General features: G+C 41.2%; 1 protein-coding gene across 1 annotated transcript; it reads right to left on the bottom strand.

Moving 5' to 3' along the window:
• Positions 1-4,578: 4,578 nt before the first annotated feature.
• On the bottom strand, positions 4,579-16,299 carry LOC106801380 (uncharacterized). The gene is made up of 11 exons (XM_014785018.2): positions 16,115-16,299; positions 15,795-15,920; positions 15,428-15,650; positions 14,568-14,690; positions 12,403-12,554; positions 11,622-11,708; positions 11,158-11,175; positions 9,514-9,642; positions 8,879-9,076; positions 5,705-5,827; positions 4,579-4,593 (listed from the first exon to the last, which is right to left on the bottom strand). Exons 1-11 carry the CDS (start codon positions 16,253-16,255, stop codon positions 4,579-4,581), a joined length of 1,335 nt encoding a protein of 444 aa, XP_014640504.2. The 5' UTR covers positions 16,256-16,299.
• Positions 16,300-16,324: the final 25 nt, after the last annotated feature.

The following is a 16,324-nucleotide window of genomic DNA, read 5'->3' as shown; positions in this document are numbered from 1 at the left end:
AGATTCACTCAGCTCCTCGAATCTGTAGTTTTATGTCTCTTTCCAAATTTGAGGAGTTTTCAGCCATCATTTCTTTCAGTTCTTTTTAGCCTGCCCTCTTTCTCTCCTCCTCCTGAGACTTTGAATGCTAGATCACTTGTTATAGTCATAGGTCCCTGGGGCACTATACATTCATTTGTTCAGTCTTTTTTCTCTCTCTTGTTCAGATTGGGTAATTTGTGTTGTTCTATCTAAATATCCACTGCCTTTTGTTTTCCCCTCTATCTCTTCCATTTGACTGTTGAGCCTATCCAGTGAGCTTTTTATTTTATTTTTTTTATTTTTCAGTTCTAAAATTTCCATTTGATTCTTCTTTGTCTTCTAGCTCTTTGCTGTGACTTTATAGTTCCTTGCTGAGGCTATTTTCTCATTTGTTTCAAGCATGTTCATAATTGCTTGTTGAAGAATTTTTATGATGGCACCTTTAAAATCTTTGTCATAATTCTAACATCTTTGTCATCTTGGTGTTGGCATGTGTTTTTTTTACTCAGTTTTATATCTTTCTGGTTCTTAATATAAGTGATTTTTGACTGAAATCTGTACATTTTTGATATTAAGACAGAGTCTTATTTAAACTTTGTTTTAGCTGATTTCCTCTGATACTATTCTAGTGGAGAGGGGAACAGAGGGTGCTGCCTTGTTACTGCCTTGTGGGAGATAAGAGTCTAGGTTCCTCACTGGCCTCCACTGATACCCAAGGAAGGGGTTCCTCATAACTGCTGGGATGGTATGGGAGTTCCAGCTCCCTATATGGTTTCCACTAATACTTTAGTGGGGGTGGCCTCATTACTGATGGGCAGTGGTGAAAGTTCTGACCCTCTACTTGGCCTCCAGTGATGCCACTCCAGCAGGGAGGTGGTAGTGAGGGGACTCATTACTGCCATATGTTGGTTGATGTCCAATTCCCCATGTGGTCTCCACTAACATCATGGGGAGGGGGCTTTGTTACTGCCCTATGGGGATGAAAAGATGAAAATTCCCAGCTCTCTGCTTGGTGTTCTCTGACACCACCCAAGAAGGAGGTTGGGGTGCTTTGTTGCAGCCTAGCAAGGGTAGAAGTCTAGACTCCCCACTCAACTTTTGCTGGTGTGGGTGGAGCCAGTTTTTTTTCTGTGATGTTTGGCTGGAGTAAAGCAGTTATTGTCTAAAAATTTTCTGTCTTGCTAGGCTGCCCCTTTCCTAGTCCTTTGGCTAGAGAGAGCAGTCTTTTGGGGAGCTTTATTGGTCTGTGCCCATTCGTGTTTATGGGTTGCTGGCTTGTTTATTTCCAAGTCTGGAATACATGAGGGGAAAAAGAGAATCTGTGGAGTTCCCGACCATATCCTGCCTTGGGTTCTGAGGTCCCTAGCTGGTCTATTTTCTTCTCTACACCTTGAAGAATCTTCTTATTTGTTTTTTATATATAATGTCCAGGGACTTTAGTTGTACTTGGTGGGACGAGTAGGGAAAAGTATCCTACTTCATCTTCCTGGAAGCAGAAGTCTATGTACCACTTTTGAAATTAAAAAATAATTCTTAAAACAATTAAGGTCCTCTCTGTTAACAGTTGGTAAAATATGGCTTCTATAGCTATTGAAGTTTTCTTATCCTTTTTCTCGTCAGTAGGCTGTGCATGTGTGTGTATATGTGTGCACACAAGCTAATTCCTTAAAGATAACTAGAATCTCAAAACTTTTAAAAGAAACTTGCTATTGATTTGATTCAGCAATAAATATACATAATGTAGCAGGAAGGAGAACATGATTCCTGCCTTGTAATCTGTGGCATTGCCATTAAAAAGCACGTGCTTACTAAAAGCCTGCAGCTGTTAGTGTATTAATGGAATCAGATGGAGGGCCCACGAAGTCAGCCAGGAAGTTAATAGGATCATGTTTTGGTAGGTGCCTTGCTCAGCCAAGAATGAGAACTATAAAAGAAAGATGTTTAATTTCTGGATGGCTTTTTCTTTGCCATCTCTCACAGAGGCCCTGGACATTTGGCTTAACTATCCTAAGTGGTCTTCTGTGTCTGGTTTAATTAATCTTCACTGTGCTCTCTGGGAAATACATTTCATAATTATGTGAGTAGCTAAATAACATTCTTCAGGACACACACTCAATATTTATCATATCAAACTATTATTTACCTTCTCAAAGTACTGGGGAAGTCTTTAATTTTATAAAGTTACTATGCATTGATTTGGGGGGGTGTACTTTGTTTAAGAATTCCCAGTTCATGGAAGAGACAGGAGAACAGCTGCCTCATAGTCCATTCTGATGGGCAACTTCCATTTTATTGGTATCTGTGCTATGAAGGCAGCAGGTGATTTTAATTGATAGTAACTAATGAAACAGTTTTAAGGCTGACAGATTTGGTACTTATTTTGCCTGATGGCTAATCTAATGATTTAAATTGAATGATACTTAAGATAAGTGAACAACCTCTAGCAGCAAAGATATGAGAACTCAATGTCAGTGTAAGATGGGAGAAATGGAGGAGTTTGATGTAGTGAGTTGATTCTGAGCAGATCTTCTTTATGGCTGATTTAAAGCTTTTTGTTAAACCTTAATTGTAAATCTTCTTGTCATGTTGTCTCAGTGTTTTTTATTTTCCCTAAAGTTATTTACCATTAGTATTTTGGTTGGATTTAGAGTTAAATCCTCAGCATGTATGGGCATCTCTTAATTATGATGAAAGACTTTCAGTACTAAAAAATGTTAAATATGTGATAGATACTGAATTCATTAATTATCATTCATTATCTACCTACATAGTGTTTGTTTAAAGTTTTTTTTTACTAGCCTGCTTGCCTTCCATTGCTTGAGAGACTCAATAACAACTGTTACATTAAAAAATCCCCTCTGCTACTCATCTTGGAACACAATAAAGAGAACTATCCATGTGAGAAGCAGCTTGAATTGCTAGCATTGGATTTGTAATATGAGCAGGCTTTGGATTTGGAGTTTGTATTTGAAAACATTGTTTTTGGCTTACCTTGAATTCATATGATAGCTGTGTCTCTCCTGATCAGCACTCAAATTCACCAGGAAAATTCAGTTTCAGATGACAGCTTATTTCTTTGAGCTGTCCTCCTCAAAGGACAAGGCCTCCAAAGTGCATTTCGTGTGTGCCACATGGCCTATATTCTGTGTACTCTTATTCCAGATCACCAGATATTGTGCAACTATATCTAACTGTGTGACTCAGTGACAGGCAATTTTAGATAAGTTAGTCAGCCTGATAAATGATAATATATACAAACTTTACGTTTCTAGAAAGAGGTTCAATCAATATCTTTAAATGAACATTTTAATAAAATATGTGGTCTAATGATCTTTTAGTCACAGTGAAAATATCAGCATGTTTTTTATCTTCTGTGCCAAATATTAGCCCTTAGTATGATATATATCTAGCCAAGATTATAATATACATTGTGTGGTTTATACATGAATGCTATAGGTATTTTTATTTTTTTTTTTTGGTTATTGCTACCTATTCAAGATCTTTTTTTAAGCTCTTTTATTTATTTTATTATTTTTTATTTTTTCCTGAGGAAGATTCACCCTGGGCTAACATCTGCTGCCAATCTCCCTCTTTTTGTATGTGAGCTGCCACCACAGCATGGCCACTGACAGACAAGTGGTGTAGGTTCGTGTCTGGGAACTGACCCTGGACCACCGACACGGAGTGTGCCAAACTTAACCACTAGGCCACTGGGGCTGGCCCTGCTATAGGTATTAAAAAAAAAAAAAAAATTCTCTTATCAGCTTCACCAGATATTGTATTGACATATTTAACACCTTTTAATCATGCAGATTGACATGATTTTCTTTCTAGATCTAAAAATAAAACAGAAAAAGAAATATACATAGTTATTTTTGTAAAAAGACAATCCACAGAATGAGGAAAAATAGTTGCAGAATAAAGAATTCCTACAAATCAATTAAATAGGCAATCCAATGGAAAATGGACAAAACATTTGACTAGGTACTTCTGAAGAGAGGCATTCAAATGGTGTATAAATACAGGAAGAAGCTCAGTTTCACTGGCTATTAGGGAAGTGCAAATTAAAACCACACACCCAGAAAAGATGGAAAATACAAAGTGGTGATAAAGACGGAGAGTGACCAGAACTCTTATCCACTGCTGGTGGCAGTACATATTTATACAATCAGTTTGGAAGTCTGGTTGGCAGTATCTGCTAAAGTTGAACATATCCACACTCTAAGACCCAGAATTTCTAGTCCTAAGTAATACCTGACTACATATAGTCAGAAGGTGCACAAGACTATTTGTAATAACCCCAACCTGGAAAATACCCACATGCACATTAGTAGTAGAAAAAATAAATAAATTGTGATATATCTACACAGTGGAATGTTTTACAGCAAAGAGAATCAACAAACTACAATGACATGCAACAATATGGATAAACCTCACAAGTGTGAAGTTGAGCAAAAGAAGTGATCAAGTAATTCATATTTTATGATTCTATTTATATAAAGTTAATGAATAAGCGAAAACAATTTATGATGTTTGAAGTCAGGGTAGTGGTTACTCTCAGGGGATAGGTGACTGGAAGGAGGAGACATGGGCTGCTTCTGGGAAGCTGGTAATGTTCTATTTCTTGATCTGGATGCTGGTTATATGTGAATGTTCACTTTGGACAATTCATGAGGTGTATATTTAGGATATGCACACTTTTAAAAGCTGTTATATTTTAATAAAGTTTTAAAAGTAGTTTTCACTCCAGACATTGGTGATAACTTTAATTAAGTGGACTGTGCCCCAGGGCTGGAGTGAGTGTTCCGTTATTTCTCTAGGTTGCTAGTTTCTTTCTTTCTTTTTTGTTTTTTGCTGAGGAAGATTTGCCTTAAGCTAACATCTGTTGCTAATCCTCCTCTTTTTGCTTGAGGAAGATTCGCCCTGAGCTAATATCTGTGCCAATCTTCCTCTATTTTGTATGTGGGTCGCCACCACAACATGACCGAGTGGTGTATGTCTGTGGCCGGGATCTGAACCTGCGAACCTGGGCCGCTGAAGTGGAGTGTGTGAACTTAACCACTAGGCCATGGGGCCAGCCCCTCTAGGTTGCTAGTTTCTGATCTTGATTTTGATATGTTAGGTCACCACTCTGCTTGGGGAAAAAGGAAGATGTTTGGGGGTTGCTTCTTTGCTAATTATCCATAAACCTTACAAAATATTAGTGTTGGTCATTTGGAACCAAAATATTTATTGGTTTTTAAAGATATAACATTTTAAATGCTTATGATTAAAAACAATCTTTTATAAAACAGCAGTATGTATCCTTATGGTAAAGTGGAAGAAACTCTGAGAAGGCAGTGGACCCAAGTTCTAGTTACTTTTTGTCCTCTCCCAACTGGGTGAACTGAGGCAAGTCTAAGTCTCAGTTCAAGCTCTCTAGGTTTAAGACTTTACCAGCCTGAAGGCAGAGGGATAAACTGATCTCTTGGGTTCTTTCTAACTCTGAGATCTAAGATCCACCATCTGTTGCATCTGTTGGTACTGGGAAAGCTCTTAAATTAAGTGACCAATGATATAATTTATTCATACCACCATTAATTTCCAATCCTTTGTTCTGCTGTCATGTTCAGTACAGAATAAAAAGTTTCAAGGTGTACAGCCAAGTACAATCTTATTGCTATAGATCATAAGGGCATCTCACCTTATCTTCACCCCTAGATTGATCTCTTGGTTTTCTTTGGATTTGTTGCTCTGCAGCAAGGATGCTTTTCAGGAAATGTTCCATACTGGTGAAGAGGAGAAGATCTTTGTTTTTCTTAATGTACTGTAGAGCGTATGGAGGACAGACTTAATACCTCTGCTCCCATTTCTATATTCGTGGATCTTCTTAGCCAGAATGGGACCTGCGAGTACTATATACAATCCTACTTTGAAAGTAAATGAGACCTCTTCTTAGATGGTGGTTGGCAGAGGACTAACATTCCAGCTCCATCTCTGTCTCAGGAAAGTCATTTTTAACACTTCAAAGCCTCAGGTTTTTTATCTATAAGTTAGGAATAAAAGTAGCGTCTACCTTATAAGAGCATGGGGAAGATAAAATGAGATAATGCATGTAAAACTCTCAGCAGAACAGCTGGCACCTGGCAAGTGTGTCATCAATGTTTGCTATTACCTACCTTATAGTTAGCTCTGGTAGGTTGGAATGTTTAGTATATAGTATCAGGGTCCATATAAACCTGTTCATTAACATAGTAAATATATTGAAAGCCTCTTCTGAGCCTGGCACATGGGCTACATCAAGAAACAAAATAAAGAGACATCTCTGCCCTCATGGAACTTACGTTCTAGCAGAGGAAGAAAAGTAATAAACATAAGTAAATTGTTCAGTATGTTAGGAAGTGATATAGGAGAAAGATTAGAGCAGAGTAAGGAAAAGCTGATGAACTGGGGTAAAGAGGGTTGCACATTAAGATAGGCTAGTCAGGGTAGGCCTCACTGAGAAGGTAATACTTGAACAAAGACCTGAGGAGGTAAGGGAGTAGGCATGCTCTAACTCCTTAGACCAGGGTTTCTCAACTTCAGCACTATTGGCATTTATGGATGGATAATTTTTGTTGTGGGGGCTGTTTTATGCATTGTAGTATGTTTAGTAGCATCCCTGGCCTCTACCCACTAGTTCACAGTAGCACCCCGTCCTCTGAGCAGGACAATCAAAAACATCTCCAGACATTGCCAAATGTCCCATGTGGGATAAAATTGCTCCTGGTTGAGAACCACTGTCTTAGAGGAAAGAGCATTACAGTCAGAGGGAACCCTTAAGAGGGGAGTCTACCTGGTGTGCCTGAAGAACAGCAAGGAGGAAAGTGTGGTGGGAGTTGAGTGAATAGGGGAAGAGTAGTAGGTGAGGGGGTGGGAGACAAGGGGGACTTGGCTTCTTTGGCTTTTACTCTAAGTGAAATGGGGAGCCACAGCAGGATTTTGAGCAGACCAAATTTTCATTTCAAAAGGATCACTCTGACTACTGTGCTGAGAATAGACTGCAGAGAGGCCAGGTTGGACCCGGGGAAAGCAGTAAGTATAGTAATCCAGGCAAGAGATGACGGTGGTTTGCACAAGGCTGGTAGCAGTGTAGGTGATGAGAAGTGGTCAGATTATGGATATACTATGAAGGTAGAGCAACAGAATTTCAAGATGGATTGGTTACGGGATGTATGTAACAGAGAGAGAGATTTCAAGGAAGACGTTGACCTGAAAAACCGGAGGAATAAAGTTGCCATTAACCGAGATGCAGAAGATTTCAAGTGGAGCAGGTTTGGAAAGAAGATCAGTTTTGGGCATGTTGAGTTTGAGATACCTATTAGACAGCCAAGCGGAGATGGCTAGTAAGCAGTTGGGTATATGAGTTGAGTGAGAAAGTTGGGTTGGGGCTGAAGATAAAAATTTGAGAGTCATTGACATATAGATGGGATTTAAAGCTGGAAGACTGGATGAGGTCCCCAAGGGGAATGAATATAGACAGAGAAGAAAAGAGGACAGGGCTGAATGCTGGCCCTCCAACATTAAGAGGCCAGGGAGAAGAGGAGGGATCAGCAAAGAGACTAAGAAGGAACAGCCAGGGAGGTAGGAAGAAAACCAGAGGAGCCTGGTGTCCTGGGAGCCAAGTGAAGAAAATATATCAAGGAAGAGAAAGGGATCAGACGTGCTGCTGTTAGATGAGGACAGAAAACAGAAAATGGTCAATTCTCTGATTTGTGGGAGGTAGGGTGTAACAGAATTCTGTTATCCAGATGAACAACATCACCATCAACAACCACAAGATAAATCTCTGACTCAGTAACTAATGGAGATTTGATTACAGAGATGCATATGGGACATTTACTTAGGAGTCAGGAGATCTAGAATCTAGTCTGAGATCCACCACTACAAACAGCTTCAAGATTTAGGGCAAATTGCTTAATCTCTCCTTAAATACAAAATGTGACTAAAAATATGTATGCTACCTATCTTGCAGGATTGCTGGGTGGATCAAATGAGACAATATATACAAAAGTGCCTTGCAATTTATAAAATTTTATATAAATAATGAAAAAATATGTTGTTGTTTATAACTCAAGAATGAATTGACCTTTAATGGAGGATCATAGATTTAAATTTTATGATTTTTTTTGGTGAGGAAGATTAGCCCTGAGCTAACATCTGTTGCCAATCCTCCTCATTTTTTTTGCTGAGGAAGATTGGCCCTGGGCTAACAACTGTGCCCATCTGCCTCTATTTTTATATGTGGGACGCCTGCCACAGCATGGCTTGATAAGCAGTGTGTAAGTCCGCACCTGGGATCCAAATCTGCGAACCCTGGGCCGCCGAAGTGGAGCGTGCGAACTTAACCACTACATCACCAGGCCAGCCCCTTTTTTGATATTTTTAATAGTTGAAAAGCTGGTTGATAATATTCTCACAAAAGTGCTTTAAATAACACGGTATTAAGAATACCATTGTCAAGCTTGCACAGAAAACAGCACACTGTAAGTTTGGGTAAACAGGCTACCACTTGGGCATCTAAATTTAGTCTCTGCATTTTATAGATGGAATTCTGCTTATTTATTGATAATATGTGATATGATAATATGTGACATGAGTTAAGTAACTACAGAGCCACATTTGCAATTCTCAGAGCCAGAAAGTCACTATCTGCCTTGTAGAATATAGGATTCAAAAAATATCGTCATATGTGATTTGAGAAGAAGGCTGAGCATCAAGTCAGTGTGCCGCCTAGGGAGGCCAGAAATATCTGGCTAGGTCGTACACTGAGGCATTTACTCTGCGAAGAAGACAGTTGTAATCAGGACCATGTGCTACACAAGACAAAGTTAGTTACCTCTTCTGATGACTCTGGCTCCAAGTAAGACTCATGCTTCGTTTCAATGAGTTTGGAGAGAAGATCTCTTCCTCTTTCCGAGATGGGCCGCTCTTCCAGCAGAATAGCACTTATGCTTTGGTCAAGCTCACTGTCCCGGGAAACTGCTGACATTTGCAGTGTGATAGAGAACGCTTCTCTGAAATAGGCCTCCAACCCCTGGTCAAGAAAAGGGTGATGGGGGCAGATCAGTATGGTGCTACACAATTGCTATTAAAGCTTTAAAATGATGGTTGAAAGAAAAATGGGGCTTGAGATTTATCATCTTTACTTGCCCTCACCATGGGTTATCATTGCATTAGCAATTCTGGTGAGGTTTTTGTGTTGACAAAGAAATATCCACAGAAAGCTGTGATACCATGCTCACAGGAAGACCATTTCTCTCTAACATTCTTACAGAATGCATGCATTTTGTTATACGCTGCCGTAGGAAATTCGATCAGGAAAATCTTCTTGCTGGCCAAGCGGTAGAAACCAAAGGCCACCCATAAGACTTAAGTAGATTTGAAATGTTACAAAGCTTAAAGCATTTATTGGATAATGAGGTCTGAGTCACCGAGAAAGAGAAACAAAAAGCTCTGTGCATGTATAAATACCTTGTAAAATGACCTCAGAAAGGCAGGGTTAGAGTCCTGGTGGAGGTCCGCAGCAGTGATGTGGGCCAGGCAGTGGATCAACAGCAGAACGAAGCTTGCCACAGATGCCAAACACTCTCTCCCAACAAACTGTGTTTTCAGCACTGTGAGTGGAGAAAATACCCAAACACAGAGAAGTCAACCTCAGGGAACATTTCCACTGCCTCCTTTTTCTAGTTTTATGTGGTCTAAAATAACTTTTCGAATCATAAAGTCAGAGACTCCCTGGGCTTAATGGGAATTTACTGGAGGGAAGACTCAGATGACAAAGGAAAAAATATCGTTTCAGTTCAACTCTATGAATAAATCTTTTTCTCTCCTGTCTCCCAATTTTTCTGCTACCCCCATCTTACAGGAAACAAACTATCAGAAATTCAGAGCAAAATTACTCATGTATCTCTGTCTTTCATCAATGTCCTCTAATTACTGTTTCCTTAAGCAGCAGTTCTCAAACTTGAGTGTGAGTACGAATCACATGGGAGTGAGTCTATTCTTGGGGTCCCTCCCAGGATTTCTGGTTCTGTGGGCTTTAGGTGAGGCCTAGGCATTTCCATTTTTACCAAGCTCCCCAGGTGGTTGATGCATGAGGTCCAAGGACCACAGTTTGAGAATCATTGCCTTAGAGGGCTCTCAGGCTTTCTGTCTTTCATGCCTTTATTGTAATCAAGTTCTCAAATCTCTGTCTTGCCAAATTGATTTGAAATAACTCTCTTATTCATTTTCTTAAGAGGCAATAGGTTGGCATGGAAAAGCCTTAGGTGAGTTGGAATCAGGCAATCTGAGATCTGTCCCTGGAATGAGCTGTGGGTGGCAGCACAGACTAGTGGTTAAAAATGAGTTTGGTGTTCCAATGCACCTGGACTTGAGTTTCAACTATTGCTAACACTGTGGTCATGGGCTAGTTACTTGGCTTCTCTGGGCCTCAGTTTCCTAATTCATTTATTTATTTATTTATTTTTGTGAGGAAGATCAGCCCTGAGCAAACATCCATGCTAATCCTCTTCTTTTTGCTGAGGAAGACCGGCTCTGAGCTAACATCTATTGCCAATCCTCCTCCTTTTTCCACCCCCCCCCCCCAGAGCCCCAGTAGATAGTTGTATGTCATAGTTGCACATCCTTCTAGTTGCTGTATGTGGGACACGGCCTCAGCATGGCCGGAGAAGCGGTGCGTCGGTGTGCGCCCGGGATCTGCATCCGGGCCGCCAGTAGCAGAGTGCACGCACTTAACCACTAAGCCACAGGGCCGGTCCCCCTAATTCATAAAATGGAGATAACAAGAGTACCCACCTCATAGGGTTGGGTTGCTGTAAGTTGTAAACGAGATGATGCATGTAAGGCACATGGCCAAGTGCCTGACACACAGTACTCAATGAATCCTGAGTTTGTTTCCCATCAGTAAAATGGGATTAAATTCTTGTCTATTTCATAGATTGCTTTGAAGATCAACTGAAATAATACCTGAAGGTACCATATGTAAGTAACTTTTGGTATTATTAACAACCTATCCCTAACAACCTATCCCTAACAACCTACTAGTTAAGTATAAACCATTTCCTAGTCCTCTAACATTGATTAGCAGTTCCTCCTTTCACCATCATTGTTTACCAATGTGCTGTCATCAGTGTTTAAGGTCTGTATACACCAGCTTAGAGTTCCACCAAGGCACTGCCAGTCTACATATTTGAGGAATTACCAGGACAGGAACAATTTAGATCCCTTTCTGTAGAAAGATGCTGATTGTGTAGGATTTCCTGAAGCTGGAACCACGACTCTTATGGGAAACACTAGTCTGGAACCACCGGCTTTGATGACAGAGATTCAATAATGGGCACAAAGCCATTATGATTCTTTGGGCAAAAGCCAAGACATATTCATTTCACTAATTAGAGAAAGCTCTTACATGGTGACATTTATTGTGCCTTAGCTAAATGACTTATTACCAAAGGGGAAAAAAATATGTCAGGACTTGAGAGAGAAAATGTTTTATAACATTTGTTCTTTTTGCTTCTGTCTATCTTTAGGAGACCCTAGAATTCTACAACCCACATCTGGGACTGAATTTGCAGCATCTGATAGAAGAAGGAACCTTGGAAGGCATTGTCAGAGGCTTCCACAGCAGGAAGATGAGAAGCAATCTGCAGGGTGATTTCTGGAGCCTGAAAAGAATAAAAAACAAATAAAAACAAAACCAAAAACCATCCTTTTGCTAAAAAATTCTCATGCAGCTCAGCTTTGGTTCCCATACAACCAAATTAACCGAAAGTAAATGCATTGGAACATCAATTTAAATTGTAACAGGATAAGTAGGTTCAGTATACGCTACAGGACAGTGGAAAGAGTATTTATGTGTTTGACATTTATGCTAAGAATTAGTTTACTACTTTTCTAAGTAGAGGTAAGTTCGAGTGGTAGTTAGGCATGAGGGCTCTTGAGCCATTACTCCTGGATTCTAAGCTGACTCTATCCTGTTGGTTGTGTGATCTTGGGTAAGTTTACTCAACCTCTCTGTATCTTTCCCCCTCAATTTCAAAATGAGAAAGAAAATAATAGTAACTATCATATGGTTTTTGTGAAGATTAAATGAGTTAACTCATGCAAATTATTAGAACATTTTCTGGCAAGTACAAAGTGCTTAATTCATTCTATTATTATTACTATCATTTGAGAGATTAGACTTTAGATTGGTAAAATGACTCCTATCAGTCCCCTTAAGGAGAGACTAGAAAGATCCCTGTTCCAGGTGCTTAATCCTAAGGAATATCCAGCTCCTCAAAGCCTCCTTCCTGGTCACCCTGACCTTCTGGGCACCATGGATGACAGCTCCACAGAGAGGCCAGAAACCAGACTTACGTGAATCTGGGGGATGAGGAGGTGCAGGATGGAGAGGCCATACTGGTAAACCACAAACTCCCTGGCAGAAAGGTCTGTGGATTGCACAGTTATCAGCTCTTCCTTCTGCATTATCTGAGGTTTTGGGAAATCCTGCAAAGAGCTTTTTGGGGCTACAGAGATCTAGAGAAACCAGTAATGATTTCACTGACTTTTCTGTATAATAATGATATTAATAAAAACAATAACAGCAACAATAATACAATTCAACTTAGGAAAAGGTGTATTTCCATCCGTCCGTCCGTCCATCCATCCATCCATCCATCCATCCATCCATCCTCCTGTGCTATATATGCACTGTGCCTTAGGCTCTCTTGCCCATCTTCACGGAAAAGCCACTGAGTCTCAGTCAAAAGGAAGAGAGGAGCCAGAATGAGTGTCCAGAACAGATGGCAACTGATTTCCTTCTACTATTTCATAGCGTTGTTTGGAGCATTAAATGTAATGTACTCAGAACAGTGTCTGATGCACAGTAAGCACTCAGTAAATGTAAGCTGTATTAACAATCTTAGTTCCCCACAAAATTGTCTCTAATAGGCCTTCGGTCTTGAACCATTTTCTATTGTCTTTTTATTCTTGAAAGGACAATGAAAAAAGGCTTGTGCAGCATGGTATGGGAAAGAATGCTGAACTAACAGAAGACCTGAGTTTTGGTCCATGTTCTGTAAGACCCTCATCTATAACAAAAATAAGTTAATAATCTTCCAGTATCTTACAGAGAGTTTGGGTTTCCAAGTATAAATAAGACAATGTTTATAAAATTGCTCTCAACATTATAAAGTCAATATAATTGTAAGACAATGAAGGTTGAAGTAGTGGTGGGAACCCTCAAAGGAGGGCCCACCTGTCTGCCCGTACTCTTCTTAGTTTCCCCCAAAGGGAAGTGGAATTAATACTAAGATGGGTCAAGTTCTGGGGTCAGCAAACTTCTTCTGTAAAGAGGCAGAAAGTAAGTATTTTAGGCTTTGCCAGCAAGAGGCAAAATTGGGGTTCAAATTTAGTGTTCCCTTTCATCATGGTAGAAGTGTGGCCTCATTCTCCTACAAAGCCTTCCCTTGCTTCTCTGACACACAGTGATCTGCCCTCCTGGGAACTCATCAGAATATGTTGCCTGCATCTCCCTTTTGGCACTGCCATCATAGCGTTGGGTAATTCTTCATATGGGGAAGCAGGTTAGGAGCACAGGATCTGGGGTAAGACTCCGTGGGATTGAATTCCAGCTGAACTCCTCATTAGCAATATCATTTTTGACTACTCGACCTATTCAGAAGCTTCAGTTTCCTTATATAAAATGAGTAATAGTATCTACTTCACTGGACTGTTGTAATGATTAAATGAGCTAACATATCCAAAGACTTAGAATAGCACATGACATATTGTGCAGCACTCCATAGAAATATTGTTCTTCTTTTGACATTTTCTTTTCAATTATTTACATATATAAAGCCATTGTTAGCTTACGGGCCATACAAAAACAGATAGCAGTCTGGAGTTGGCCTGGGGACCGTAGTTGCTGACCCCTGGTCAAGTTCAAAGATGTTCTTGGGACTGTGCTCACTAGTGGCCTGAATTGTGGTCAACTGAAGGGCATACACTCCTTCCCTGTTAATCCTCTTCCACTTGGGAGGTCGGTGAGTTGAAACAGACCTGACTCTTCAGGGCAGGCCAGCCACATTCTCTTCTGACTTCCAATTTCAAGGGGTGGTACTGGTAAAGTGATCTGGAGTCCCTTTTTGGGGCAAGGTCTTCTTTCTCTTGGTCTCCTCTGTCTATCTCCCTGTGTCACATACTTTATCATGAACTCCTTGTAACATGTGGCTGGCTGGTATGGGGTAAAATCCCAAGATTTAGATTCAGTGTTTAGTGGGGAGGTCGAAAGCCTTTAGGAATTCCCTTTATGGAACTGGCCAAGTTATTATTACAGTGGGACTTTGATTCCTATTTGTTATTCCTTATATGGAAAAATCTTTTGGGAATCTTAGGATGAGGGTGGAGAGAAATGATGATTGGCAAAGCAGGATTCTGATATTCCTAGCCCCTGCGGGTTATATCATTGAACCCAAGGTTATACCACCTTCAGTGCGCCATGATAATTGCAAACAGAGGCTACAGGGAAAGGAGGTCACCTGGTTTGTGATGCGCTTGTCCTTGCAGTTCAGCTCCCTCCTTGTGGGGTTGGGACCAGATGTCTACTTTCTTCAGGCTGGAGAAGAGTGGTGAGGTCCACATGACGTCAACGTTATCTGCATCTGAACAGAGGGGAAGAAAACAATTGTTGGAGTAAGGGTACAGGACTGTGGCCAAAGTTCAAAAGAGCCAGACATAGCAACCGTGTGACAGGTGGCATCTAAGATGGCCCCTATGATCCCCCCCAGGTATATCCCTGCCCTTGTGTAATCCACCCCCCTTGAGTGTGGGTTTGGTCTAGTAATTCACTTTTAAAGAATAGAATATGGCAAAAGTGATGAGATCAGGATACAAAAAGACCGTGGCTTCCATTTTTTTTGCTGTCGCTTGCTCTGAAGAAAGCTAGCTGCCATGTTGTGAGTTGTCCTATGAAATCCATGTGGCAAGGAATTGATGTCTCTGACCAACAGCCAGCGAGGACTCGAGATCTGCCAATGGCCACCAGAGTGAGCTTGGATTCCCCAGTCAAACCTTGCGATGACTGCAGCCCTGGCCTGACACCTTGATATACCTATGTGAGACCCTGAGCCAGAGAGCCCCAGCTAAGCTGAGCCCAGATTATTGACCCACAGAAACTGTGACATTAAAAATGTTTGTTGTTTTAAGCCATGAAATTTTGGGGTAGTTTGTTACACAGTGATGTATAACTAATACATTAGGTTTCTCTATTTTCTTCTGAAAGAAACTACTGTGGTCACAATCTCATGGTGCCTAAAGCCCCAACTGTAGTAGTAGAATTTATCAAAGCATGATCAGGATTGGCAGCAGCAGGGAACGTTGGACCCGTGACCAGCCTTACCTGTTCCAGGACCCTGATCCTCCAATCCTAGGCCATGGCCTTGAGATCCCACTAGCGCTGCAGTGAGGCTCTTCAGGAAGGGGATCAACAGTGAGCAGGCAGCAGCCCGGTCACTGACAGTGGCCAGGCAGCAGTCCGGTCCCTGAGAGAAGTGGTGATTGTTCCGTAAAAATATGTCTTCAAGGTAATTCTCCAAACACACAGGGGTTCCTGAGGCAACAATCTAGGATGAAATAGTCAGAACCTAGTTCCCTAGTTCCGTGCTTGGTTCTCACCTGTCCCATGTGGCTGCTTTGGGAGCTTCTCTCTGAAGCCCCCATTAAAGTTGGACATACAGATCTCCTCGACCAAGTCCAGACGTCGGTACCTGAGTGTGCAAGAGTTGGAGGCGGCTCAGCTCCCGTTGGTATTGCAATTGACCGAGGGCCCTATCCAGGAAGCTCTGTCTCTCCCTCACCACCACCTGAAGCTCATCAGAGAGATGCTGAACCACCTAGAACACAGGAAATGTGATGCCCAAGTGAAAATGGAGCTTCTGTCTCTTTCTTTCTGCTCCTCTCCTAGCCATCTACTGCTCCATGGGTCCACTCATCCCTGACTATTACATTGTCCTGAAGAGCCACATCTGATGACATGGGAGGATGTACTCAGCCCACGCGGGTCCCTTAGTCAGCTTCCGAACCTTACCTTTCCGGGACAGTTCCAGATCTGTGGACTCTGATTCCTACTCTGCTGTAGCCACATCTCTTCCTCCTGGCCCTGCAGCCAGCTAGCTGCTTGCCTGAGCTTTTCTGCTGCCTGTCCTAAACTCTGCAGGACTTTCCCCATGCCCAGCGCCACTTGTGCCTCCTGTTCCCACTCCTCTCTGTCTCCTGCAAGGGGCAGAGAAAAGGGCCC

This window comes from Ceratotherium simum, chromosome 7 (assembly GCF_057802395.1).
Source record: "Ceratotherium simum simum isolate JZ-2026a chromosome 7, ASM5780239v1, whole genome shotgun sequence".
NCBI lineage: Eukaryota > Metazoa > Chordata > Mammalia > Perissodactyla > Rhinocerotidae > Ceratotherium > Ceratotherium simum.
The sequence above is the reverse complement of the archived record's forward strand: the minus strand, read 5'-3'. Positions and strand labels throughout refer to the sequence as shown.

Coding starts and splice junctions, on each gene's coding strand:
- LOC106801380 (XM_014785018.2), bottom strand. CDS start 16,255: ATGGGGAAAGTCCTGCAGAGTTTAGGACAGGCAGCAGAAAAGCTCAGG. Junction 14,691..15,427: donor GGATCAGGGTCCTGGAACAG/GTAAGGCTGGTC, acceptor CCCTCTGTTCAG/ATGCAGATAACGTTGACGTC. Junction 12,555..14,567: donor ACAAGCGCATCACAAACCAG/GTGACCTCCTTT, acceptor AGATCTCTGTAG/CCCCAAAAAGCTCTTTGCAG.